Source organism: Chelonoidis abingdonii, chromosome 3 (assembly GCF_003597395.2).
Source record: "Chelonoidis abingdonii isolate Lonesome George chromosome 3, CheloAbing_2.0, whole genome shotgun sequence".
Taxonomy (NCBI): Eukaryota; Metazoa; Chordata; order Testudines; family Testudinidae; genus Chelonoidis; species Chelonoidis abingdonii.
In genome coordinates this window covers 97,875,612-97,899,468 of record NC_133771.1, presented here as the reverse complement: position 1 = coordinate 97,899,468, position 23,857 = coordinate 97,875,612, and the positions used below count along the sequence as shown (strand labels likewise).

At 42.6% G+C, this 23,857-nt stretch overlaps 1 protein-coding gene across 1 annotated transcript in view; it reads right to left on the bottom strand.

Annotated features, from left to right (window-relative positions):
- CLVS2 (clavesin 2) overlaps positions 1–23,206 on the bottom strand; it is a 57,031-nt gene extending 33,825 nt beyond the window's left edge. Inside the window, exons 1-2 of the mRNA XM_075063912.1 lie at positions 21,197–23,206; positions 10,516–10,690 (exon numbers count right to left, since the gene is read on the bottom strand). Of these exons, the coding sequence (XP_074920013.1) occupies positions 10,516–10,690; positions 21,197–21,585 (564 nt within the window). The 5' untranslated portion in view covers positions 21,586–23,206. The remainder of the gene's footprint in view (positions 1–10,515; positions 10,691–21,196) is intronic.
- Positions 23,207–23,857: the final 651 nt, after the last annotated feature.

Genomic DNA, 23,857 nt, shown 5'->3' with positions numbered 1-23,857 from the left:
TTGTATCTACTCATTCTAAAAACAAACAGGGTACATCACTAACATTGCAGTACAGTGCATGTGATTATATACTGGAAATAGATTATTTGATTATGAAATGAAATTGTACAAGCATTTATAATTTAACTGGCTGGATAAGACACTTGTTTCCCCATCCCTTCAAGCCTCCACTACACCTCTCCTCCATATCCCACAATCCCCTGGCTCCCCTATGTTCATGTCCATCCACTCTGCCCCTGGTTCCCTGCACTCTTTTCTTCCCTTTTATGTGCCACCAGGCTCCTGACCCCTCTACCATTTCCCTAAGGGTATCTACACCACTGCCAGAAGCATGCTTTTCAGCACAGGTAGACACATGCACTCACTTTGCTTGAACTAGCACACTAAAAATACCAGTGTAGATAGAGTGAGAGGGGGCAGCAAGGGCTATAAACAGGGCAAATGGAGAAGCCACCCAGACACAAAGTCGCGGGGGCAGAAAAATGGGGCCAGAGGCAACATGTGGAGGTGGGGTTGGTGGGTCATGTGCCCCCTCCCCCCGGATTTTTTTATTACACCCTACAACCCAGACAGGCTATTGGCCCGTTGAGGTGAGGTGGAGGTGACACTCCCTTTAGAGCCCCCCTGGGGGCATGTTCCAGTCTGACCTCGCTCCTCTTGGGGGCACACCCCACAGTTTTAAAAACTCTGTGGGGTGGTCCCTCTGAACCTTTAAATTGTGCCCCCACATTATCAACGGTTACGCGTCGCCTTTGAACAGGGTGGAAAAATGACAAATAACCAGTAGAGGGTGCAAATATGCTTGCTTGCCTGGGTGCTAAAATGCCTAGTTACAGCTCTGCGGGCAGCAGCTCAGGTTAGCTGCCTGAGTACAAATCCGCCCAGACGCCCCGTCTACATACTTCAGCAGCTGCCCATGACACTGCCAGTGCACCCCCAAGCTAGGCTGCTATTTTTAGCACACTAGCTCAATTGGAGCTACCAAGGGTCAATACAGCCATGCTAGGAAGCAGGCTGCAGTGCAGACAAACCCTCATAGAGCCCCCTTTCAAGACTGAGGAGCGTAACACAGTTTTCAGTGAGTTTTAACAAGGTGGCAAGTTTAAAACATTAGTATCAAATTGTCAGCTATAGGTGCCCCGAAATGACTCATGCTTTTTTAAAGAGGCTCACTTTTAAATCATTTTAACTTGGCAAAGTAATTATTTACCTGAAAATCCTGTCACAGATGAGGTTATAAATTTTATGGAGACATACTGAATTATTCCCACAAAACAAAGAGGTTGAATCCCTGCGTTAGAAGCATCCCCTTTTTAGAAGTGGAACTCAACCTTACCTGTGGAGGCACTACAGCAGGAAAGTTAGTTCTGACATATGCCACAAAGTGACTAGCTCTACTCCATTGCTGGAGTGCCAAAAGTGTTCTGAGCGAGATGCTAGTATGTCATATTATTCTCAGTTCCAGATGGTGGAGATGCATGCAATTTTATCGAATGAAGCACACTTCAAATTCTACCCTTGGATTTACATGCACAGATCTCACTGACTTCACCGGAAGGCACATACAAGTGTCTGAAGGGCAGATTCTGTGCATGTCATAGCTCCGTTTAATCCTCAGGCCCTTGTCAGCGGTGCCCTTTTGGAATCTTGCTTGATATTTGGAGATTGGATACTATCTCATGCACCGGGCTGTGGCTCCAAGTGCAGACTCATTTGATATATGTACACGCAGGTTTGTAGACATCTGGATAGCACTAACTCTAGCTAACACTGCAAAGCAATCTCCATTAGTTGGCAGCCTGTTTTCACATGCTTCTTGCTTTCCAAAACATTCAACATGTAAGGTGGGAAATATGGGCAAAGCCTCACTGGCCTTTATTTAAGTTATGGGAGATATCAGGAAAAAAACAGATACTTTTCCTAGCCTGCATAGCAACAATATTCATATTGAGTCACAGCTGTTTGTTAATTAAATATTTGACCTATGTAGGAAGTGAGGGGAAATTGGTTTCCAGACATTCAGGTGGTGTATTATGTCACAAGTCAAAGTATGAACATTTTAGGAAGAGACCATATTTCCCACAACAATAGGGACTCTACAGTTTTCACTACATGTTGCAAATGTGAGGCTTGCAGCTCTCTTTTAAAGATTATGGTCCAGTTCCTCAACTGCTGTAAGTCACCACGAATCCATTGCCTGGGGTGACTGCTGCCAGAATACCGTGTTCAGTTCTGGTGCCCGTAATTGAAGAAGGATGATAAATTAGAGAGGGTTCAGAGAAGAGCCATGAGAAAACATAAAGGATTAGAAAACCTGCCTTATAGTGATAAGATAAATAGACTGAACTCATTGAGTCTAACAAAAAGAAGGTTAAGGGGTGAGATGATCACAGTGTAAGTATGTACGTGGGGAAAATATTTAATAATGGTCTCTTCAATCTGGCAGAGAAAGTTATAACATGATTCAATGTCTGGAAGTTTCAGCTAGACAAATTCAGACAGGAAACAAGTTGTAAATTTTTGCCAGTGAGGTTAATTAACTACTGAAACAATTTACCAAGGGTTATGGTGGATTCTCCATCATTGACAATTTTTAAATCAAGATTGGACGTTTTTCCTCAAAGCTCTGCTCTGGGAATTATTTTGGTGAAGTTCTATGGCCTGTAATCTGATCTCCTGTAGAACACAGGATCATAACAGTCCCTTCTAGCCTTGGAATCCAGGACTTCAATGAGGCCACACCAACTACAGCAGCTGAGTACTGAATTCGCTATATTCTTCCAAAGATACAACCATGACAGATGGGAAACTATCTCCAGACAAATGCTTTCCATCAGAGGATCCCGAGTGCACTTAGCAAACATTAGTTAAATGACATTGCTGTATTTACTGGATGGTGGTAGCTTGTAGCCAAATTTAAATTGGCTTAGATGGATCACTCATGTGAGCTGACTACTTGCTAAGAAACTGTAAACAAGGAGTAAAGACAAATAGTGATTTTGGGGGGGCGGGAGGGAATATACAGCAGGGTACTACAGGATTACATATGCAAAGACAGTGTGTCAGAAAAGGATAATAAAAGTCCACCTCTGATATAGTCACAATTGGATGCTGGGCATCACAATACCAGAAAGATTAATAAACTAGACTTAGTTTCAGAGAAGAGCCCCAGAAAGTGATCAGGCAGCTGTACATATATGAGAAAAGATTTAAAGAGCTAACAATGTAGCTTGCAGATAATAGGGGGCAGGGGTAGGGAGGTTTCATAACAGTCTAGAAATATCTGAAAGATGTTAAATGCCACTGATGTAAAGAACCATTTAGGGTGGTTCTCAGATTCACGGATAGTGTCAAAAGGGACCATGGTGATCATCTATTCTAATCCCCTGCATAACACAGGCCATAGAAATTCACCCAGCAAATCCTGCACTGAACCCTATCACTTGAGGTGCAATACTCAGGGGTATAAGTTGAAGTAATGGGATGAAGTTATGGAAGAGAAAATATTAGGATGAATATCAGGAACAAAAATTGAAACAAAAAGATGTCTTAAGTCATGGAATGGTCTCAAGGGACATGGAAGACCCATTGCTGAGGATGAAAGCTGGTCAGGAATTTTCAGATGAAAATATTTTCTCATTGGAAAATGTCAATGTGTCAGAACCAGAGTATTTAATGGGAATGTGCCAGTTTCAACAAAACTGATGTTTGGTAGGTTTCTCAGGTCCAAGGTGGAATTTCTGGCCAGGGAGAAAGCAAGCTCCCAGAATTGCCAATAGCTCATTGGTTAGGCCACTCACCTTAGACAAGAAAGGCCCGGGTTAAAGTCCCTGAATCAGAAAGAGCAGGAGCTTGACTCTGGTTCTCCCACATCCCAGATGAGTACCCAAAACACTAGTCTATTGGCTATTCTGGAGACACTTTCCCATTTTTCCCCTCAGCTCTACTTGGGCCTTCTAAAATCAAGACACTAGAAACTATAATGCAGGAAATAATTCTGTATTGGCAGGAAGGTTAACTGGATGATCTAAAACATTGCTTTGATTTCTGTGAGCCTGCAAGACCCTAATTCACACAGCACTTAATATGTTTAAATGCTTTGCCAAAAGTGGAGGACAGAAGCTCATGCTAAAGTGCTTTGTTCAACTGGCAGAGGTTACCTGGGAATTCAGTGGCACAGCCAGGAATACACCCACTGGTCTTGTTTCCCAGCGCTGAGCCTGAACCGAAGACTTCTTCCAATACCAGCAGCATCCCGTCCACCTCAATGAAAGGGGAACTTGATGGCCTAATCAGGGCCATTTGTTTGCTACCATTATTCAGCCTAGGCAATCTCTGCTTTAATTTGTTCAACCAAAGAAGTGAAACATGGTTAGAGCTTAACATTGGCTAATGCAGAGATAGTTTTCAAGTGCAAGAAGTATGAAATGTTTCCAATATTGGTATTGTTTGAAAAATGGACACTGTTCTCTGGATGTACAGCTAATGAAGAGCCACGGCAACAGAACAGTTTCACTGGCTTTCAACGAGCCAAAACTACTTTTCGTAAGTAAGAAGAAAACTCCAGATAAAATGCTGCTTCCTCTTCAATTCCCTCACCCCATCTTCCAAATGCCACCAGAGCCTAAGGGGAAGGTTTTCTGGGTGATGCAATGAAGGAACCGGCAGTAGATGAGCTGTGACAAGTTACTTAGGAAACTCAGCTCCAAGCTGGTATTGCAGACTCAGCTTATTGCCTCTCCTACAAATTGGTTCAAGTGCTTGCACTTCGTTAGGCCAGCTGTGACAATGTTCACCCACCTTTGCCAAATACTTTGAGAGGTACAGATGGAAAAGTGTTATTAATGACTACAGTTTTAGATGCTGTAATTAAGGATCAGAAAGGTTCAACAGCTTGGCTGGGAGGCCCTGTGGATTACACACTGACTGTACAGCTAACTAATGTGGGTTCTAGCCTTGGCTCCGATTCTTAATTTACTAAGCTATTTTATTGACACTTACAATGAATGTAGGGTGGCACTGTGCATACCCACTTTTTGGTGGGGGCTCAAGGGGGTGAGGGGTAGCTACACAGTGAACATGCCGATCACTTACCAATGTGCTTTGACTAAGATAAGGGTTGTTCCTGAGGAACTCTATCAGAGCCAACACAGCTCACCCCTTTATCAAATCAGACACATTCCATTCTATTTCCTTGGGTTTTGTTGGGGACATTTAAGAGAAAAAAGTGAAACGTTTTAAAAAATTCTGGGAAATTAAGAAGCCAAAACCTTCATTTGACAAAAACATTAAGGCCACTGAGTGACATCATTTACAAAACCCAAACACTTAAAAGCAAGGAAATGAATAGTTAAGATAATAATAAATCTTGTATTGTCTATATAACACATTATCAAACTTTTAAATATGTGTATTTCATCACATGCTTGCTGCTGAACTTACTTTGATGATTACGATCATCATCATCATCAGAAGCAAGCTCCCCACAGACTGGGACACACTAACTCAAAGCAGCACTACACCCTGCCAGAATAACAGAAGCAAAACCTGCAGACATATCTCCACTGTTACAATGATTAACACACCTTTCAAGATTTGTGGGTCCTACACATGCCTATCACAACATGTATTGTCCCTCATCCAGTGCACTGAATGCACCAATAATTATGTGGGTGTTAGGGGACAAAAGCTGAGGAAGCGTTGTTCTAAGTCAGCCATAAAAATGTTGGCATACTGTGGGGCCATGTGGGTACCCATAGCAGTCCTGCCGATTTGAAGGTATAAATTGTCCCCAAATCTGAAATAGCTGTGGATGAGGACAAAGTCACAAAGTTCAGCCACCAGGTTTGCTGTGATAGTATCGGGGATGCTATTCCTGACAGCTTGCAGTACATCTTTGTGTGGAATGTTTGCGTAGAGAGCTTCTACATCAGACATGGGCAAATTACGGCCAGCGAGCCACATCTGGCCCACAGGACCATCCTGCTCAGCCCCTGAACTCCCAGCCAGGGAGCCTAGTCCCCAGCCCCTCTCCTACTGTTCCCCCTCCCCTGCAGCCACACTGCCGCACGGGCAGCACTCTGGCCTACCACTTCCGCTGGGCAGCGTGGGGAGCACAGCTGGCTTTGGCTGGGTGTCACAGCTGCGAGCTTCCGCTGCTGGTAAGGGGGCAGGGAGTGGGGGGGTTGAGTAAGGGAGCGGAGGGTCCTGAGGGGCGGTCAGGGGATGGGGAACAGGGAGGGATGGGAGTGGGAGTCTCAGGGGGCCTGTCAGGGGATGAGGATGTGAATAGGGGGCGGGAAGGCAGTCAGGACAGGGAGCAGGGAGAGCTGGATAAGGGGGTGGGATCCCAGGGGACAGTTACGGGCAGCCAGAGAGGGGGCAGTCAGGGGACGAGGAGCGGGGCGAGTTGATAGGGGGTGGGAATTTTGAGGGGGCCAGTCAGGGGGTGGGTAGTGGGAGGGGGAAGATAGGGGGCGGGGACCAGGCTGTTTGGGGAGGCACAACCTTCCCTATCAGGCCCTCCATACAGTTGCGCAACCCTAATGTGGCCCTTGGGCCAAAAAGTTTGCCCACCCCATTCTATATCCACAGTGGCTAGGATGGTGTAGTCTAGTCTCTGGTCACTCAGACCTGGTCCTCAAAGGAAACCCACACAACACTGTCAAAAGACGAGCCTGGGGTCTTAAATTCATAACTTTGCTACATACTAAAAATTATGGTCTTTATAAAAAATACTGGATTTATGGCTTATTATAACAATCTGCAACACACTAACCCCCCTTTTTATTTTATAAACAGGGTTATTAACAGGCCACTTCATCTTAAATAGTCCCTTACAATATGTGCTAACTACTTATGCTAAATTGTTTGAGCTTGTATTTAGCTGTGACACTTGAGTACCTTTCCCAGACCTGAAAAAGAGCTGTGTTGCTTGAAATCATCTCTCTCACCCACAGAAGTTGGTCTAACAAGAAATATTACCTCACCCATCTTGCCTCTAAAAAGAATGGTGGCACTCTGAAAGCTGCCCAGAAATCTGGAGCAATAGTAAAAGGGCATTAGTAATAGGCTAGAGGAATGAGTTGCTGCACAGAGGGTAGGTCAGGCGGTGAAAAGTTGGTGACAAATGCAACTTACTACCTGGGTATCACCACCAAAAGTCAGCATAGCTGCTTCATTTGCTGTTAGAGCCCTGGTACACTAAAGCTGGCCTACTTTTGTAACACAGACTTCCTAGATTTCACTGGGTCATCTGGTCACAATTGTGCAAAGTATGGGGTTTTTTTTTTCCGTAACAGGAAAGAAAAATCATACAAATAGAAATATAGATCAATAAAAATGTCAAGCACGCCACTTACTGTGAGCAAGTTAAACCAAGACTGAAAGTTTGTTACTGAGAAGGCATGGCTTCTCCTGACTGACTAAAGATATTGAATTGCCACATGTTCTAAGCTCACTGCCTACACAGTAATTTTATGGTCTCACTGACCCATGGAAAATTATTAAAGTGTACAACTGTGTCTATAACTGGTATGACCACAACATAACTGCGCTGATAAGCAAGAGAACCGTGCACAGAAGGCAATTAATTAACACCATAATATACATGTGCCAGGAGTCAGCAATGTGCTATATTACAAGCCAAATTCTATTTCTTTGAATCCACAGTATTAGATCCATGTAGAACCTTGGCCACCACCACCACCTCTATTTCCCCTTCAGCAGGGCCCCTTTAAGAACTCACTCAGTCACCTTCCAGTCACCTTCTCAGCCCAAAATACACTGAATTTACCCTTCACCAGGCTGGCAACACACAAAAACAGAACTCAAAAGTCCCAAAACAAACACAAAGTCATTTCCTGAGATTACTGTCAGGCCTCCAGCCATCTCAGCTACTTCTCCCAACCACGCAACCCCCTTGCTGCTTCCTGCTGCCTTTTACATTTGAATCACCTGATTCATCTTAGATGGGGCTAACCAGGGCTAGCTTAGCCTCAGGCTCTCCAATCCAAGGACAAGCCATCCTGTTACAATCCAGTCAGACTTTGTGGCAGTATAAGGATAGAAAGTGAAGAGGTGTTTAAAGAAGAAGCTATGTGGTGGATCTAAAGGTTCCAACCTTGTTGATGACCGATAAGGATGTCCTTATAACGTTATGTGATGAACCTTCTCGGGGGTTTTCAGTTTGATTTTTTAAAACCTAGGAAATTTCACCCCCCCAAAATGTTAAAAAACATTATTAATCTTGCCAAGTCAAGCATTCAGAAGTTACAACATCTCAGAATTCAGTTAAATGTTAAAATGTTAAGTCTGAAAAATCAGGCCGAAGGCATGTTATATTGGGCACCCAAAATTAATGAGAACTTTTGACTTTAATCTCTCTTTGCCTCTGTTTCCCATCTGCAAAATGGGGATGATGCCTGCCTCTCATCTCCTCCCCTTTTCTGCAGATTTGTGCAGATAAATTCAGTATTATTTGTGCAGCACACATGCTGTAGTGATAAGTGCCATGGAAAAGCCCCTAAGTTTGAATAGTGTGCAGTAAATAAGTCAAAGAATTTTCCTCCAGGGCAGATTGGCAGAGGAACTTTGGGCGGGGGGGGTGCCTTCCTCTGCAGCGTGGGGCATGGGTCACTTGCTGGAGGATTCCCTGCACCTTGAAGTCTTTAAACCACGATTTGAGGACTTCAATAGCTCAGCCATAGAATAGGGGTTCGATACGGGAGCGGGTGGGTGAGATTCTGTGGCCTGTGTTGTACAGGAGGTCAGACTAGATGATCATAATGGTCCCTTCTGACCTTAAAGTCTACGATTCTATGAAGTCATGGGGCGTTCCAGTGAATCGGGAGAAAACAGAATATTGAATAGCCACTCTTTCAGAGAGCACCATCCACCTGTTTAAGGAATAAGGCAGTGGGCCTGTGCAAAACCAGTATATGATCATGTAATGAAAAATTGTATCATAATGCATATGCACAAGGGAACTGAATTAAAGTGGCATGGGCAATCTTCATTCTGGCACTTCCTAACTTTTGAGTGCTTGACATATTTCTATATTATACACACAAAAATTAAGTGCTGAGAGTGTGGCCAGGTCTACACAATCAACTTAATAACTGCATTGCTCAGGGGTGTGAAAAATCAACCCCCCTGAGCGATGTTGTTATACTGTCTCTATAGACAGCGCTACTGACCGGAGTACTTCTGTCAACACAGCGACTGCCTCTCATGGAGGTGAATTAACGACGCTGACAGGAGAAGTAGCGTCTTCACTGAAGCACTGCAGCTGCACCACTGCAGCGTTTTAAGTGTAGACCTGCCCTTAGTCAAATGCTGATTGATACTGCAGAATAAAAATCACACACTAAATCCAAACTTCCTAAAAACAAGAGGAAAAACCCCACACAAATAAAACACACACAATGCTCTTAGTCTCTCAAATACCTTGTGCCACAGCGTCACTTTATGCCATTTCTGTTCAAAGCATAACAACCCAACCTGCATCTCCGCTCTTTGTCCTCATAGCCCAGCTTACACACAGACTGTTTATTTTAGCTCACTGTTCCACATATGGGGCTTGCTTGTCCTCTCACTTATACTGATGCAAATCCAGAGTAATCCCAGTCAAGTCCATGGAGCTCCACCAGAGTAAGTGAGGGGAGAATCAGGATCACAGTCTGTTCGTTCTAACCTTTCACCTATGTGGTAGTAGACTGAGCACTGGTTAAGGCATTTCAAGAATTAGATCAAAACTTGACCCAGCACTACACAATTCCTGCAAAGCTAGCATTATCCAAGTGAGTAAAATGCAAAGATAAGGTGGTTCTTTGGTTTTATCCAAGTAATGAAAATGTTCAAATAATTAAAATCAGAAAAAAAAACCCAAGAAAAGGAATATATGGCCTTATAAAGCAAAGCACACTGCCAGAAGGGTGAGTCATAGGTATTTTTCCATAAGGATTACTTTGCATTCAAGTGAGCAATTATTTCACAGATTACAGTTTTTCATTTTAACTATCATTAGAGACCACAGAAAACAACTGGCGGTTGTGTAGTGTCCCTCACAATGTCTCTGGGCCAAGTAGAATGCTCTAAAATTATCAGCAACTATAGCAGCTGTAAATTACAGTAAATATATAGGGTCTCAATCCTCCAATGTGCCGAGCACTTTGTATCTTGATTCAGAAAATACTTAAGCACCTGCTTCACTTTAAGCCAGGGCACAGTCCCAGTGAAGTCAGATGTGAAACCAAAGCACCCTGCACCTTGCAGGATCAAACACTAGGGTGTGATTCTACTGCCATTGAAGTCAATGACAAAACTCCTGTTGTGGGAGCCAGGCCAGGCTCATAGTTCATTAGCCCTGTCCCAAATGATGAGGCAACCCAATTATCTCAAAAGGTGAAAATGTCCCTATTTTAAACAAATGTGCCTTTTCTGTTTGTTTTGAATATGCAGGTTTTCAACCTGGAGCCAAGGAAATAGAGTAAGGAGTGAAAAAGGGAACCTTACCTGAAGGCCCTCTATGGCTAATCTCAGCATGCTTGGTGTGAGTTTGGAGGCCTGCTTGAAGGTGAAGTTGCTCCAGTCTATAATCAAAACAAATCCATTCACTTGAAGTTCAGGATCTTCAATCATGGCTTCTAAAGAAAGAAGTATGGCACGCAAAATATCCACCAGTGTGTACCTGTCAATAATAGAGGGTGAACTGGGTTAGGCTAACCAGAAGGGAATGATGAGGGCATGCAAAAAGATGATTTAGAAAACTTCTAACCATTTTCTTTCATGTTATTTATCAAATATGTAAACCACAGGATGGATTTTGATTTTATATTTGCTATATAGGTATCCTTGGATAAAATTATCTATCAAATATATGCAGCAAAAATATAAACTGCCAAAGCAAATGTAAATTTTCCCCATAGAAAGTAACCTTCTGAGCGGCCTAATTATTTTCCCATTTATCAAATGTATATACTGTAAGATCTGTGCAACTTCTATTGTTTTAAGATTATAGCTGCATGGACGACTATTACAGTCCAACACTACAAATATGCACCCAATGTTCCCTCGCATAACTTTCCAAAGGTAGAGATTACAACTCCCCAGTCTTCAACTGCTAACAAAAGGGAATTTCAACTCCTCTCTCTCTCATTATTGTTTACTCTCAGATACATAAAGTACACTGTAGAATTTTCAAAGCAAAACAAAAGAGTCTCTTCTTCATGAAAACAAAAAAAAACCATACCACTGCTTTGGAACATCTCTGGTTAAAGGCAATGTCAGTCTACTAAGATTTAATTAATTGCCTTCTGAGTACTTTTTACCCCCTAGCAAGGCAGTTTCAATACTCAATTTAGAATCTGATGATCATTTTCATCTGCTACATTCCACATTAAATTTTAGTACAGAGAGATTGCATAATGTGTGCATGCTGCATCTAAAAATAGAAATAGTACATAATGGTGTATTTTAAACACACATAAATATAAAGATTCCTATATAAATAAAGCAGCAAAAGAATCCTGTGGCACCTTATAGACTAACAGAGATTTTGGTGCATGAGCTTTCATGGGTGAATACCCACTTCGTCAGATGCATGTAGTGGAAATTTCCAGGGACAGGTATATATATTATCTCTAGCTTGCTTGCATATATATATCTGCCCCTGGAAATTTCCACTACATACATCTGACGAAGTGGGAATTCACTCACGAAAGCTCATGCTCCAAAATCTCTGTTAGTCTATAAGGTGCCACAGGATTCTTTGCTGCTTTTACAGATCCAGACTAACATGGCTACCCCTCTGATACTATATAAATAAACATGCAATAGAAATTATAATTCCGTGCCGGTCTCAATAGCTAAATTTGGCCATAGCCTAGTATAACCTATGAAAGCTGTGGACTTTCCAGAGTAGGCTGCTAAGAGGTTTTTCCTTATTCCAAGAAGGTTCTTCCCTTGTAATTATTCTGACAGCTGAACACTACTGGTAAAGGCCCCAAGTCTGCAGAGAGATCTGCTTGCAAACCAAAAAACAAACTGGGGAAAATGGTAAGCATGTTTCATGAAAAAAATTGGAAGAAATTAAACATTTTTCATTTCATTCAATTATTTTCATGATTTTTTTTATTTTAAAAAAATTCATTTTGAAATCTTTCACACTGATTTGTCGAGATAAATCTCACTCTCTATTATATGTTAAAACTTTCCTCCTTTTTCCCCTGCTGGTAAAAAGCAGGCATGGCAGTAAGAGAAAGTTGGGGGAAAAGCCAATTTCTCTCTCTCTCTCACTTTGTTACTTTCTCCTTCTTTACTTACAATGGAAACTTTAAAAAGGGGAAAGGTGGAATTGCCTTATAATTTCCAAATGAAAGATAGCAAAAGGATGAAATCTTTCAATTTTTGTCAAAAATTTTCTTTATTTTTATTTAAAATTTCCATAAAGTGAAATTTTCCATGGAAAAAAGTCAGTCTTTGAAACTCCATTTTTGATGCAAAATGGTCAAAACCATTTCGATCAGCTGTACACAAACTGTTACACTCTTATGTGTCCTATGGGAGTCAGCGGGGCTGTGCGTGACCATAGGAGCTGACTACAGAAGATCCCTTTGCACGACTGCTTTCAGCATTCCACAGCCACTCATAACTGTCCACTTTCCAGAAGCAGTGTGATAGACTCCAACCAGCCTAACTGTCATATATGACATCCAGTCAAAGAGGAAACATTTAAAAATAAAAAAAGGAACTTGAGCTGTCAGCTCTATCCCAAAGCTCAACTGGAGGGAAAAAAGACTCATCAGCTCAAAGAGGTCTCTCCCACATAAGGTGTGTGTACAGGAAACTCTGTGAGCATTCTTCAGCTCCAGTATAAACCACAGAGTAGACCAAGCACCAAGTTTTTACCACGATGTCATCAAATCCTGTGTGTCAGATAGACAGACAGATAGAAATATATACGTATATGTTAATCTGAGACATCATGCATCCTCCTATGTAGTCCTCTCCTAACCCCACCACTGGAAAAGAGTGCAGGACACACAGTGGTCTTGAAAACAGCCAGTACAGTCTATATTGCACTGTTGGTAACACGAGCACTAAAAAACACACCCACTTTTTTTCCACTGTAAAAGCAGCTGCAGCTGTCTTATTTGGAAGCGTGTGAGCACCATCACTTTGACCAGAGTGCCCCTCACTCTTTTCCCGTGGTGGGAAATGGAAGAGACACAAGCATACTCTTCCATAGGCACATTAACTTGTATTAGAGATGATGAGAAAAGTCAAAATTTTGATGAAAGAGAGAAAATAGTCCATAAAAATGTTCACCAAAAACATTATCTGACTAGCTGTAGTACATAAGGTATTTAAAGATGGCTAAGGCATCTCTCTCCTCCACTGGGGCCATGTACTGGGATTATGCCATCCTTAAAATGGTAGGCATCCCTTTGGTTTACAGAATCCCACCTGAATGTGGGGAGCTCATTTACATTAAACACCAAGATGCTGCCCAAGTCCCCAGTGGGCAGAGCTGGGTTTGCAGAGCTCTTTTGTTTTCATTCGAGGGGACAGGAACATTTCTTCTGAATACATTAATCCGTTACAAAGCGAGCCTGTCGGAGATCCAGAATGCCATATATATATTGTTTGCTGGATCAGACCCTTAAGCTATCATAACGTAGAGAGTGAAATCCTGACCCTGCTGAAGTCAATGACAAAATTCCCATTGACTTTAATGGAGCCAGGATTTCACCCACAGTGTTGAAGGAGTTGTGATTCTACAGGGCTAGATTCTGAAACCCTTACTCACATTCTATAGTACCTTTGAGAAAATGTTGAGGCTACCCAGAAATCTAAACCCAACATGATAAGAGGAAATCTTAGGTGTTGCAAATTGCAAGTTGTGTATTAAAATCAAAGCAGAAAATGAAATACGAATAAAGGAGCTATATTACAGTTGTTACATAGCACAGAGTTACTTGCATAAAGACTCATCTCTAGTTCACTCTACCCAATATGTGAGACCTATATAAACTGAAGTCCCTTCACAGGCCTGTGACACTCTTGTCCTGCTATACAATCAACAATAATACGTGCCTCCATTCTCATCTGAACTTGAAGTCTGTGAGAGTATGGTTGGTAGAAAATTACTTGCCACTGAGACATGCAATTTAAAAAACACCAACAAAAACTGGCTACCAGGCTAATCTATAATCATGCAGTTACATACCCAGCAGGCCAACAAACTAATCCAAGTCCCATGCAGCAACATTCTGTCTTTACATATTTCCTAGTGTTGTGGAACATTTTCCAGGGATTTACTAGGAAATGTAACAGAAGGTAGAGCTGGATAACTATTTTGTTGTTGTTAGTCAAATCACTGAATGAATAACTTTTTTTTTTAATTGTTTTCAGTTTTCAACCTCCTCAATAGCTGGTCAAATACTTCTTATTCCATAAATTCTTCAATCCATAATGGCAATATTTGTTGAATAATTAACCTGGGCAGCACTAGTAGATGTATTATGGAGTAACCATTAGTAGCTGCATAGTTATGATTGCAACATAGTTCCTGTTAAAAAAAGAATTTTGAATCCTCTCTAAATCTGAACAGCTTGAAAACTGTTAGGCCAGTTCAGGGGCCGGGGCAGAGTTTGTGGTGCACCTCTGAGGCCACTCAATCAAGCAGTTCCTGAGACAGAGGCCTCCAAAATGACCTGTTTAAGTATTGCTAACCTAAAACATGTGTTTCTCATGGGATTACATTTCGTTTGACCTTCTTTCTCTCTAATTTCATTTACCCTCTTTTTAGCGTCTCTCCTTATTCCAATCTTTCCTCAGTCTCCTCTTTTCATTGCAGATTGATAAATACACACACACACGTTCATTCCTTATAGCCCCACCCCGTTCCTGTTTTATGTTTTTCTCTTATTGTGTCTTTTTCCTGACCCCTCCTGTTCTTTTTTGATTCTCTCTTCTTTCTCCCTTCCCTCCCTCCTGCTTGCCAACTCTCTCCTTTTCTTGTCATTTCCCCAATCAATGTTTCCTCCTGCCCAGATCCTATGAAAAAAACCCTGACTTTGGTGCCCCACTGGTCAAGCATTGTTCAAAAATAGGTGCACTAGTCTAAATTGATTAAGCTCTATTTATATAAAAATTTGACATCAAAAGTGTTACATAAAGAGATGCAAAAGGAAAGCTAACTAATGGGAATTTTGAGTCTTGGCTTATATTTTAGTGTTCTGCAGACACCCAATTTTACAATTTTTTTATATATAATTTATTTGATTTCCTTGGATTTATAAAAGCCTCACTAGGTGCCCATCCTGCCCCCTGGGTTGTACTGCTGAGATCCATGTGTAGTGTTCGGATAACTTTCAGTTTAACTAGAGAAATGTCACAAAGCAAACATGAAAAGTAGCATTAACTGCAAGCACTAGCACAACATATAACCAGAATAAGATGAGATTTGTTGTAGTTGCTGGTTTTTAACTACTGCCATTGTACAGTGTGAAAGGAAGAAGCCATCATTTTATTCCATCTGTCTGCATAAGTTACAGCCATTGGCCAGCTCAGTGTGTGCGCTAAGTAGCATGTGCCCATTCTTCACAGCAAGACCCAAGGACTCCAGCAGTTTAAGTCATTTTGACCTCCAGGACTTTGAGCTTTTAGGGTGTTAGTTTACTGAGGGGACACTGGGTGCTTTATTTTCCTCTAACCTCAGTTTTCAAACGATTGCTACAGTGGTTTCAGATGAGCAAAGTGCATTGTGTCTGATTTGCTATAATGTATGGCTTTACAGTAACCTAGAGCTGAGCTGCACCCCACTGCTGGAGAAATAAATCCTGTTTTATTAGTGGCTGTCTTCAGTCACACTTTTTCATACAGTCCCTCACACGACATATTGTAGCTAGTCATGTGTAACTAATTTTTTATATATTCTAGAATTCACTATTAACTGTATTTAATGCCTCCTATTTATACAACCATGATTTATACAACTGTTTATACAATACTTTTAGTCTAGAAAAACATATCAGTAACAAAGCTGGAAACAGGTGATCATGTACTGAATAATACTGTGGGCCAGATTCACAAAAAGCATCACAATGTCCAATTTCTAGGCACCTAGGAAATCATTGGGATACACAAGGCCAGAGTTAGGCACCTAGGCTTACTATATAATGAATGGGGAGAGACAGGTGCCTAAGAATGTGATTCAAAAAAGCCAGCAAGCTAGGCAGCTCCTTGCCTAAACTAGCCAATGGGAGATGCTGAGGAAAGAAGTGTGTCCTAAGCCCCACCCCCTCACAGAAGTCAGCACCTAAATTTAGGCTGGAAGGAAGGCTCTCTTAGCTTGGGATTCTCAGCTGTGAATCCTTGCTTAGAATTAGGTGCATATGGCATTTTTTTGCAAGAAGCCGGGGGTGAGAACATGGGATGGAGAGGAGGAAGAGGAGCAAGCATCCTATGCCCTGGCTTCATTCTCATACAACAACTGAAGCTAGATAGAAGACCGCTAGATCACTGGTGGCAGAAGTTTCCTGCCAAATCACATCACCTATGACAGATGTTTTTAACATCTCATGCCACAGTTATGTTGGAAGCAAAGTAGAGTTCCTTTGCCTTTACCAAGCATCTGTTAAATCTTGCATTGGCTAATTTCCATTTGTTTTGAACAGTAGATAGTCATATTAGTTCTACGGCTGACATGAGTCCCTACCATTATGAGGAAATTTTGTGAGGGTTCAGTCTGCTTCTGTGGATGAAAAGTGGTACCTGGGTCTCCGCTTGAGTTTAGCTCAGTGTAGCTTCCTAAGACACTAGAAGTGTCTTGGCTGGTGAAGGCTTCTATTAAAGAAGCTGTTGTACAGTCACTGCTCAAAAAAAAAAATCACTTCATTCTGGCAGTCTCTAGCATCCAGAATCTGGTCTACCATTCTTGATTAGCATTTTTAGAAGGTTTTGGCAAGACAACTCAACTACAAGAGATGCCTCAGATCTCCTTGACTCTTGACAATCCAGGTACAGGTATGGGTACTGACAAAAGAGGAGAGCTCATAAAAATCAGCTACAGATAAAAATCTTTTGGTTTATGTCTATTGTGTTAGCACCCAGAAGCCTCAATCAGGATAAAAAAGCCTATTGTGTTAGATATTGTACAAAACATAGGGAAGTATAGCATTTGCCCAAAGATCTTACAGTTTTGATCTTTTGGATTTGCCATTAATAACTGAAGCAACAAATTTCTATTATAGTGTTTTCATTAATTATAATTCATATTTGAAAGAATATTATTTCACACAGAGTAACCTTAATATCCAAGTAGTGTTACTATTTATTTGTATACAAATATATCATTATTTTTACATTTTGTTCAATTAATGGCTTGAAAAATCCATTCTCCAACTCATCTGTGGTGACTAGATAGTTGCAAAGTGGGATGAGCCATTAGTGTTTGCAAAATTTAAGCTGTCATTTTAAAAAAGTTTCTAACCCCTATAGTTGTGAAATCAACCTTTTGAATGTGAAACAGAGCAGTGTCTTGTTCCTATGTCTGCAACAGACAGCTCCAGTGCCTTTGACTCTGCTTATAGATTCCCCAGGCAACAGCAGAATAAAATTATCAAGTCTGGTCAATTTCACTGCTGATATTCAGAAACCTGCAGACAGCTGTGAAACTGACAGGAACCATGCCAATTTTATTCTGCCCTTCTTGGAAAAGCTCTGGGTGGTAGTTGAAGCAAACATTAGTGATAGTTATCTGGGAAGATATCCCCCCAAACCCTGAAAGGGTAGTAGAGGAGGAGGATCCAAAAAATAAAATAAATAAGCCCTCACCCATTTCAATAGCCAGAAAATTGATTGGAAGGGGTAAGATAATAGAGATCCTTGTCCCCAACAGTCAAAAGGCTATGTATGGCGGGGGGGAAGATCGGAAGAGAATCTCCCTTCCAGCAACCAGTTGGAGGCATAAGAAAGATAAATTATACACCTACTATCCAAATGTAGTCATATATCTCCAAATCAGAAGTTAATATGAAAGATTGAGCCCCCATGTACGATCCAGACACAGCCTCTGGTAGGACCCCCATCACTTTTTCCTACTCATCTGCTGAGAGAGGTATTGGACTGCTCACTGAGACATTTCCCTTAGCCCTTGTATGAGAACCTCCTCCATCTTTTATAAGCTTCTGGTTTAATCTTTCAGACTGTAGGGCATCTGGTACAGTTTTCAGGCCCTGCTTTAATTTAGTGAATGTAATGTCTTGGTTGGCACATGGGCTTGTTTTTTCATAGGAATTTTTTGTTTCGTCCTTTTCCCATTTCTAAGTCCTTTGATGGTCTGATGGTAATTAGAACTATATAAATGATAGACTGTTGATGCTATATAAATCATCTGTTCTGTAGCTGTTATTCATTTAAAAAAAGCAATTGTCACTTTTTAGTTGGAATTGTTAATATGTTGGCTATAATAAATTGTATACGTATGATTAATTATATTTATTGGCTTGCAGCGCACTGTTAACTTACTCAAGAAAGTATGCAGGGAATTCACTGACTGAACAGAAGCTTTTGAAGAGTTTTGTTACAAGTAAAATGCACATTGGTTTGTGTACTGTTAAAGCAGTAAAGGCTTAATCAATATGAGTGACGGGTGCACAGCACTCCTCAGTATCAGGCATTAACTGAATATCAGGTCAGCTGCATTCGTGGGGAGGCAGTGTAGTCCCTTGGATGGGATACTCACCTCGGAGTCAGGAGATCTAAGTTTTATTCCCAGATCTGCCACTGACTTGCTTGACTTGTGTGACCTTCAGCAAGTCAATTCCCCTTTCTATACCTTTGTTCTCCTCCCTTTGTCCGTCTTGTCCCTGTGGACAAATAACTCTCTCTTTGAGGCAAGGCCAGTGGAATTCCCATCTCAGCTGGGGTACCTAGGTATTTGGGGTACCTCAGTCACACTACAACTGTATTATAAATAATAATGTGTTCGGTTAAACTTCCATAAAATTGTAATTATGTTTTGTCTTTTTAATATTCTCCCAGCTGATCTCATGTAATTTAAATTAAATAAGACCACATCTCACTATTAATACAGGTGAATGAACCCCACTCTTGCAACATTAAAAACAAGTGATTAGCAAGTGCTATTTTTTGTATTTTGACTAAGACCTAGTGCTCTGCATATTTCCACATAAGACTTATTTTACCATAGTGCAATCATAAAGAAGAAAATTGATCATACTTGAGACAGGCCAGACTGGATTTGTGAGAGAATTTCAACACAGCAGAAGGACAATTTTAACAAGATGTCTAACTTGTCACATCCTTGCAGTTATTCCTATCATTTTGATCTCTCTTTTAGGACATTACCAGCTTATTTATTTAAGAAAAGGCTTGAGTTTGTCTTTACTGGGTAAGGTGCTATAATGATGTAATTATTTTATTTTTTTTTATGGCAGTGCCTAATCCTGCCATCCTTGCACACATCAATAGTACTTCCTCTCTTGGGTAACCTTAGTGATTTTAATGAGATTACTCACATAGTATAGTTTGCAGGAGTGGGTCGTAACTAGTTCACACCTAATGGATCCATAATTAGATCTGTATTGAAAGTTAAACAATACTTAAACTGCCTGTAATTTGAAGGCTATAGGTGAGCCCCCAACCCCCCATTAACAGAAGGAAATTATGTACAGCATCCCCAGTGATGCAACCAACGTTTTCTGCACAGAACATGTTGCCTGTTGCTCACATACCCGGCCTTGATAATAATACCCAGCACTTCTATGAGCTCACTAAGCCATCTTCACTCCAGAACGGACGACAATCAGCTTTAGGGCCCTTGTAGCCTCATTCAGTTTTGAAATCTTGCTGCAAAAAAAGGTGTATAAAGACCCCTCCCGCTGCACTGATAATTTCACCAAGTAGACTGTCACCTGTGATGCAGAGTAGGAGAGGTGACGGGAAGAGGTGTTTAACATCAATCTGACACATGCATAATTAGATGGCTCAGTAACTAATCTTGCCTTCTCTGGCTGAAGAAAAGTACTCAGAGCCTAAACTTCATGTGCACCCAGACTTTCCAGTTCCTCTTCAGAAATGGGAATCAGCCCTGAGTTGGAAGAGCATTGTGGGTATTACTGATATGCAAATGAGCACTACCAAGCTGCCCTCTCTTTCATTGCTTGAGATGTATTGTGTGCTTAAGCAAAAGGAGCTGAGACAAGATGTAATAAATATTTGTCAGGTCAGTTGGACAAATGATCTGTTTTGCCTCTTTTAAATGCATCATTATTTCAACTTCAGGGAAGAAGCAGAGGAATGTAAATCAAGGAGTGTGCCCTTTGCCCAATCCATCAATAAGGGAAAAGGTAGTCTCTGTTCCCCCACCCTGAATATACAGAGCAATGGACAGAGCTTTCCCCAGAAGGGCAGAATAAAATTGGCTGTCCAGTCCCACTGTGTGTAAAGCAGGGTGTGTCCTATTGCCTTCCCCATCATCCTGTAACCTACTGGATTTCATTAGTGGTGGGGGAAAGGTTCAATCATAGAGTTTAAGGCCAGAAGGGACCACCAGATCATCTCAGCCTTCTGTATATCATAGGCCACCAACAACACCCAGCATCTACATACTAAATTCAACAACTGAAATCAGACCAAAAGTTTTACAGCCCAAAGGAGACAAGACAGTTCTGTGCCACAGGAAGGACTTAGGTGCACCAGTGCCCAAGCCCCTGCAATGGCAGGGAAATGATTTAAGATACACCCAGATGATCCTGGCAAATAATCTGCACCCACATACTGCAGAAGAAGGTGAAAGCCCGCCAACGTCACTACCAATCTGAAATTCCTTCCAGATTCCACATATGGTGATCAGTTAGATCCTGAGCACATGGGCCACTTCACAGCCCTGGTCCACCCTGTCCAAAGTCTCATCTCTAGCTGTGGCCACTCCTGATGCTTCAGAGGAACGCGATACCACCACCACCACTACCCCCCCAAAAAAAAACCCAGAATACACTGGGAGGAAGAGTCCCTTCCTGACCCTGACAGATGGCCGACAAACTCTGAAGCATGAGCATTTAGGACCATAAGACACGCAGTCCAATAGGGGTGGGTGAGTTAATGAGTGGGTGGGTCTCAGCGAGATGGGAAGGGGCATGTATTAGAGTCTGGACTCAGTATTTACCTGCTCTGGTCCCAGTTGGCAGCGAACAGGACCAAGATTTTCCTTCCATAGTGGTCGAGGTTGGCCAGCCCGCCAGGGAAGCCGTCCTTCAGCGCCTGCTTGATGCCGGGGTCAGTGGCCTTGAAGCTCTTGAACATGTCCAGGTTCTGCTGCCGGTACTCAAAGTACTGGGCCAGCAGACGAAATGCCTCGAAGTGCTGAAATTTCCTGGCTCTTAAGAAACGCAGAATGAAGGCATCATCTGTGCGGAGGAAGCCAATGTCTGGGCGAGTGATCACCATGTCCCGCACCTCCTGGATGTCCTGGTGCAGGGTATCCGGGTTCTCATTCAGCTCCAGCCGGGCTTTCTCCAGCGTCTCCGGGGACAGACCTGCCTGCAAATGAGTCATAATGCTGCTCCCTCCTCTGTCGCTGCTAACTGTGCTCCTCTCCCTTATAGGATGCACCCCCCACACAACCCCAAAAGCCTGATGCAGTTGTTCCTCACCCTTAGAGCATGTACCCCCTCCCCAAATCTCCCCACGACCTGCTGCTCCTCTTCCTTGTAAAATATATCCCCTATTCCCAGCACCCTGCTGCTCCTGTCCCTTACAATACCCCTCTTCTACCCCCCAAATAACCTTTCCCCCAGAACCCCAATAGCCTGATGCTGCAGTCACTGTAGAGAGAAAAGCCAGTATAACAACAACACGCCACAAACGAACACCCTATTGCTGCAAGTCACTATGGAAAGAAGCCCAGCAACAGCTAGTAATAATAATGAATAAAGTGGATCCCCAGCAAAGTTTCCGGGGGGGGAGGGTTCTTTCCCCTAGAAGATCCAAGTTTGCCCCCTTGGTTAAGTAGGCATTTTATCAGGGTAATGAAAAGCTGCCGTTGTAGTGGTTTTTTAAGAGCCACATGATCACCGAGAGCGAGTCCAAAAGCAGGACGAAGGAACCACCTTTGGATTTGGGAGGAGGTTTGTATCCCTCCCCCATGCAAACAGTGATCTCACCCCTGATGCTGCAGTCACTAGAGAAAGAATAATAAATAAATAAATCAATGTGGTTCCTCAAACTGAGAGTTCCCGGTAGAGGTTGCTTTCCAAAAGAAGGACCATTTATTTAAGACCAATGTTTGCCACGGTTAAGAGGCATATTTCTTTGATTGAAAAGGAAAGGAAAACGCTACATGTCGTTCCTTTGCTGGTATATATTTAACGATCCTCTTGAGCACAGACAAGGTCTCCAGAAGACAAACCTGCCTGTGGCTTGGGGTGGGTTTTTTCCTTCTCCCCACCTACATTCACAGTGGTCTCAGATGGTACCAGCAGGATCTGGTGCTGGTTGTTGTATTTTCCCCACCCCCCTCTATTTTTTTTTTTTTTTATCTCAGCCAGGTCTTCCCACACACTGCACTCCGCCTTGGAAGGACTGGTCTCCAGCCCATCTTCCTCCTTCTCCCGGACAGCTGAATTCAATCGCTTTGCAAAACGCACAGTACTTAGCAGCAAGAAGAAAGGGCTGGAAAGGCAGCTCGCAGGGCAAAGAAAAACCTAGGCACTGCGGCACCTCCCGGCATCCATCAGCAACAGCAGCTCCTCTTGGTGGCAAGCCCGGAGCTAGGCAGCTGGGAGAAGAGGCAGAGTGGCCAAGCCCGGAGCCCGGGACGTGCCCAGGGGAACCAGCGGGCTCATATTCCCCGAGGCGCGTGCTGTCTGCAGCCCTGCTGGTGTGTGGCCGGGGCGCTGCTACTGCTCTCCTTGCAGAGAGCGCTGGCTCCGCGCCGCCGTCGCCGCCTTTGTGTTGTTCTGGAGCAAGTCGGTGGCTTCTTGTGCGGCGGCTGTGGATCTGCCTTGTGTTCAGTGCGCGGCTGCTGGCAGGTTTGCGTCAATCAGGGCTCCCTAGGCGGCTGCCGCCGGTGACTCCAGCTCAGATCAGCCCCTCTCTCACTCACGTTGTTGTTACCCAGCACAGCCCTTCCCCCTGCTTGCTGTCCGCAGGATAAAGACAAAAACCCACAGAGCAGCCCCTAGATCGCTCCAGCCCTTCCCCCAGTTCCACCCTGCACCTGCTTCCCTACCCCTCCTTGGACCACCAGCAAGCCTCTTGCACTTGCATATTTATATTCCGGCAGCTGAGAAACGCCCCCTGCCCTCCCTTTCCCCCAACTCATCTCTGCCTTCCCGTCCTTTTGTGTGCAAAGAGCCAAACTGCCGTGGAATTAGTAGCTATTGTTGATTTTGATTCATATGGACGCTCATTAGTGTCTAGTTCCTACAGGAACCATCCCTCTTCTAAATACATTCGAGATACTAACAAAAAAAAAACCAAAACACTCACGTCCATGGCTTTGGATTATTAAAAACGGCATTGTTGCAGGAAAGTTTAGAAGAGAAATCCAGGAAAACATCTTTGGCAGCGTGTATGGGATGGGAAAAGCCGGTTCAGCTATGGTAAATTACAACAGCCCCTCTGACCCTATAATTGTAGATCCTTTAATTCAGACACACACAACAGCTTGGGAAACAATTGACCCTTTGTGGAGAATGATTCTAGCTTGTTCTCAGCCTAAAAGTGATTTTTGATGTATCTGGAAAGTTTAGTAAAATTCAAATTGTCTGGTTTTGATTAATTTAAACATAGTTTTCCACTAAGATATTTTTAGATGATGATTTGC